Source organism: Lipotes vexillifer, unplaced genomic scaffold (assembly GCF_000442215.2).
Source record: "Lipotes vexillifer unplaced genomic scaffold, Lipotes_vexillifer_v1.1 scaffold388, whole genome shotgun sequence".
Taxonomy (NCBI): domain Eukaryota; kingdom Metazoa; phylum Chordata; class Mammalia; order Artiodactyla; family Lipotidae; genus Lipotes; species Lipotes vexillifer.
In genome coordinates this window covers 701,753-706,933 of record NW_006773582.1, presented here as the reverse complement: position 1 = coordinate 706,933, position 5,181 = coordinate 701,753, and the positions used below count along the sequence as shown (strand labels likewise).

At 44.5% G+C, this 5,181-nt stretch overlaps 1 protein-coding gene across 5 annotated transcripts in view; it reads left to right on the top strand.

The window, feature by feature from the left end:
* Window positions 1-3,091, top strand: part of BCL6 (BCL6 transcription repressor) — a 25,019-nt gene extending 21,928 nt beyond the window's left edge. For 3 of the 5 annotated variants that reach the window (XM_007448428.1, XM_007448430.1, XM_007448431.1), the window contains one exon: window positions 1,877-3,086. In XM_007448428.1, coding sequence (XP_007448490.1) covers window positions 1,877-2,020 — 144 coding nt within the window. In that variant the 3' untranslated portion in view covers window positions 2,021-3,086. Of the gene's footprint in view, window positions 1-1,876 lie in introns of all 5 variants that reach the window. The other 2 variants (XM_007448429.1, XM_007448427.1) reach the window with 2 other exon arrangements.
* Window positions 3,092-5,181: the final 2,090 nt, after the last annotated feature.

Here is a 5,181-nt window from a genome sequence, read left to right as displayed (position 1 = left end):
TCTTTCCCTTTCCAGTTTCCATTTAATTTGAAAAAAAAAGAGTCCCATGGTATACAGGTGTGGATGAGGCTGGCTTTGCTGAGTTTATGGCATCGCTGTAGGTCATGATGGGCACAAGGACGGATGAATGAATCGTTAACCTGTATCGCAAATGTTAACCTGAAAAGGTGGTTATTTTCATTCAGTTGTTTATCAATCCTTGAGCGAATATCTTCTCACTTGCTTTTGTTCTTGGGCAAATTAATTATCCTCTCTGTACCTTGATTTCCTCATCTGTAAAATTAGCCTGATAATAACACCTACCTCATGGAGTCATATTAAATTAATGGATTCCCTGAAGTGTTCAGAACAGTGCTTGGCCCATAGTGAGAGTCCAGTACATATTTGCTGTTTCAGTTATTTTCTGGATGTTTAGATGCACAGGAATGTCAGAATTAAGAGTGACCTTCAGAGTGTATTGACTCAGTCCCTTACAGAAGGAAAAGCCAAGGCTCAGAGAGAAATGCCGCACTCAGGACGCACAGCAGTGGGTGCCATAGATATGAGGGGCCCTTGTCTCCCAAGACCGGGGTTCTTTCTACTCACTGCCTGCCCATTTAATTTTTTAATTTTTCTAAATTTATTTCCATTTTTATTTTAAAACATATTCTCTATATGAACATATTTTATTACACTTTTATTAGGGGATAGTTTTAGAGCTATAGAAAAGTTGCAAAGATGGTATGGAGAGTTCCCCTATGTACCCAGTTTTCCCCTGTTGCTAACGTCTTACTACTAGGGTACAGTCATCACAACTAATGAACCCATTCTGGTATGTTATGATTAACTAAAGTCCATACTTTATTTGGGTTTTCTTAGTTTTTACCTGAAATGTTTTTCTGTTCCAGGATTGCATCAGGCTACCCCATTACATTTAGTCATCCATGTTACTTTTTTTTTTTGCGGTATGCGGGCCTCTCACTGTTGTGGCCTCTCCCGTTGCGGAGCACAGGCTCCAGACGCGCAGGCTCAGCGGCCATGGCTCACTGGCCCAGCCGCTCCGCGGCATGTGGGATCCTCCCAGACCGGGGCACGAACCCGTGTCCCCTGCATCGGCAGGCGGACTCTCAACCACTGCGCCACCAGGGAAGCCCCCATGTTACTTTTAAAGAACTTTCCCACTAAAACCATTATCATCCATTCATTGAATCAAAGCAAGAAACAGCTCTACTTGCTAATGCCTTGTTAGCTGATCTGAGGTGTACACACTAACTTTAAGGAATATAACTGCATTTTTAAAGCATATCCTAGATTCTAGAATTTTTATGAATTCAGACTGTTCTAATCCATTTATCCAGATATGTTCAGATTTATTGCATAATTGTCTGAGGTATATTCTATTAGGAACTGGGAAGATTATAAAGTTTAGTAAGAAGTGCTCACCACCATCAAAGGATTCCCTACCTGAGAAGGATGCTAATGCATGGGATGGCAAGGCTATCTGGCATTACATGGCAAGGCTCGAAATCTTACAGAAGTCAAAGGAAAGAGAGATTGTTTTCATCCTTGAGGGATTCAGGAAAGCCTTAAAAAATTTGGGGAGTCTGCATCGGAACTGCATTTTTGGTTTAGACTTGAACTTGTGGAGCTGAAGCAGGGAAATGCATCTCAAGCGGGGTAAAAGCATGACCAACACTTTGGAAAGCAAGGAAGGGACATTTGTACACAACTTACTTGTCCCTTAGCAGAAGCCAGAATTCATGTGGGTTCTCAAACTGGCCTTCCAGAGGGAAGAGCTGCCCCATCCCTTGAAGGGAGAATCTCCTTCTCAAGGTCCTTGAGTAATGACGTGTTTCTTGAGTTGATGACTAACAGTTTGCCTCTGGTTCTCTTCCAGTGTGAGAAATGCAACCTGCATTTCCGTCACAAAAGCCAGCTGCGTCTTCACTTGCGCCAGAAGCACGGTGCCATTACCAACACCAAGGTGCAATACCGTGTGTCCGCCACTGACCTGCCCCCGGAGCTCCCCAAAGCCTGCTGAAGCATGGAGTGTTGATGCTTTCCATTCGAGCCCCTTCTCAGAATCTACCCAAAGGATACTGTAACACTTTACCATGTTCATCCCATGATGTAGTGCCTCTTTCATCCACTAGTGCAAATCATAGCTGGGGGAGGGGGGTGGGGGAGGGGCAGGGGGAGGAGGAGCCAAGGCCGCTCCCCTCCCTCACTGCCGTAAAACATTAAGAAAATAATACTGCTTCTTCTCCTATGTGTAAGGCGAACCATGTCAGCAAAAAGCAAAATCATTTTATATATCGAAGCTGGGGGAGTATGCAAAAGTTCTGACTTGACTCAGTCTGCAAAATGAGGAATGTATATGTTTTGTGGGATCAGATGTTTCTTTTGTATGTAAATGTGCATTCTTTTAAAAGAAGAGACTTCGGTATGTTATCAAAGAGAGGGCTTTAATTTTTTTAACCAAAGGTGAAGGAATATATGGCAGAGTTGTAAATATATAAATATATATATATATATAAAATAAATATATATAAACCTAAAAAAGATATATTAAAAATATAAAACTGCGTTAAAGGCTCGATTTTGTATCTGCAGGCAGACACGGATCTGAGAATCTTTATGAGAAAGAGCACTTAAGAGAATATTTTAAGTATTGCATCTATATAAGTAAGAAAATATTTTGTCTAAAATGCCTCAGTGTATTTGTATTTTTTTGCAAGTGAAGGTTTACAATTTACAAAGTGTGTATTAAAAAAAAAAAGAACAAAAAAAGCTGCGGAAGGAAAAATGTGTAGTTTTGTTCTAGTTTTCGGTTTGTATATACCTGTACAACGTGTCCTACGGTGCCTTTTTTTCATGGAAGTTTTCAGCGGGGAACGACCGCACCATCCCTTTTGGAAGTGTAGGCAGACACAGGGACTTGGAGTTATCACTAACTAAGCTCTCTTTGGGAATGTTTGTCTCATCCCATTCTGCGTCATGCTTGTGTTATAACTACTCCGGAGACAGGGTTTGGCTGTGTCTAAACTGCATTACTGAGTTGTAAAATATAGCTGTACAAATACAAGAATAAAATGTTGAAAAGTCAAGTCGGTTTGTTCTGGGATTCTTTTCCTTGTGCCGGAATTGAGACTTGGATGAGTCTGTTTCCCCAGCTCTTCACCTGGTGGGAGGTGCTCAGGGAGGGCAGCTGCCACTGGCCGCGGGGGCTCAGAAAGGCAGAGGCTGGGGCTTGCTCCTGCTGGCTGGGCAGGGACCTACACCTTTGGCCCCTGGCAACAGGCTGGACCAAAGACTGCAGATTCTGGTCATGAAGCGCTCAGGTGGGGGGTTTTGGATGGACCTCTCGCCTCTATCTCTGGCCAGTTCCCTCCTCTTTCTGTTGTTTGTCTTTTTTGGTTGTTGTTTTAACCAACTTCATTCACTTTATTTCTCACCCAGAGCTCTAGGCTGAGCTTTAGATAAATGACCTCAGTTATAGCCCTTCTGACACCAATGTATGTGTCCTTTCCTCCCTTGGGCCTTGGAGATTCTGCCCTTTCTGTGAAGTGAGAAGGCTCATCACTTCCTGGCTTCACAAACAATTTCTCTCTGCTGGGGTCTAAGGACAGTATGGAGGCATCTGCCTCAACTCACGCATTCCTCAGCCTCGGTGTCTTTGGAGACTTTTTGCTGTCTGCTGTGTGATGGACAGACATCTATAGACTCAGAAACTTTATGCATTGATACGAGCCAAGCCAATCTCCATCCCTGCAGAAGTGTTCTGTGTCCCAAGAACTCTGTGTTGGAAGCAGCCACCTCCTCCTGTGTGACTTGGGACAACCATTACCTCTCTGGGTCCCCTTCCCAACCACCCCTGAGGGGATTGGATTAACTAGATTGTTTATGATTCCATAATTCAGACATAACTTCACCCTGGCTTACTTTGACACCCCGTTTTATTTTACCTCAGAAAACCTCAAAAACCAAGTTTGATGGATGAGAAGTAAGAATGGTGAGGGCAAGTGTGGTCCTGGCCACCGGTGCAGAGGAGAAAGTCCTCACTCCCCTGTTCCCGTTCCTGGGTGGCGGTGGCAGCGGGGTGGGGACATGAAGCAGAGCCTTTGCTGCGCCCTCGGGCCTCTGGCTGGACAGTGGTGTCCCTTGGCAGTGCCTCTGCAGCAGGCTCCGAGCACGTGCTGGGTAGGCCGCAGGAGCTGACCACCCAAAGCCCCAGAGAGAGCCTCAGAAAGTCACACAGCCCTCTGCCAGCCACATGGCCTTGCAACTCAGGTTTCCTTTGAAAATGACTTTAAAGGACTTGCCAGCTCGAGGCCTCAGCTCACCCTGCTCTTTGAAAAGGGAGAAAATGATCCCTCTGCTCCCACAGAAACTTGGCAGAAGAACTTACAAAACAGACAGCTTCAGGAATGACAATTCACAGGCCCGAGGGAGGCTGGCCCCAGGGCAGATTTGCTCCCCAAGGGCCTCTGAGATTGTTTATATCATTACTGTTTAATAGAGGGGCTGGGGCAGACAGTGTGGGTGGCATTCAAGTTCAAACAAAAGGGAAGATCAAAGAGTAACTGCAGCCAATTGACAATCAATAATAAGTAAAAGGCAAACATCTCTAAGCAGATAAGCTAGGGCAAAGGGAATATAAAATTTTTACTACAAAAGCGTGACATGAACGCAACTTTTCACAAATGCATAACTTACAAAACAGGGTGATGTTTTTCTCTATGTTGTGGGGTTTCTAGAGGAAAGGTTTCTAAGGACCAGAGCGGTGGTTGGAGGGTGGACCTAGAGAGGGGGGTTGGTTAGAATCAATTTAGGAGCTGGAAGGGATGGGGGATGGTAAGGATTACCGAGTTCAAATCTGTCCTCAACCCATGAAGGGACTGAGATAAAGAAACAAGGGGGCAGAGAGTGGAGGGCAGTCTCCTGCCCCTGGCCCCACCGTGAGGGAAGGAAGCACCGTCACAAATGTTCCCATTTTAGAAATAAGAAAACTGAGGCAGGGACTTGTCCAAGGTCACACAGCTAAGAAGTGGCCAACTAATCTGAGTTCACACAACTGCTTGTTGGTAGAACTTCAATCATTTCCTTTTCTTGGGAAAAATGAGCTATTTCCTTTGGAATCTGGGTTCCCATTCCTCTGTCTGTCACTCATAGTAATATATTTATTAAATGTGGTAATAACAT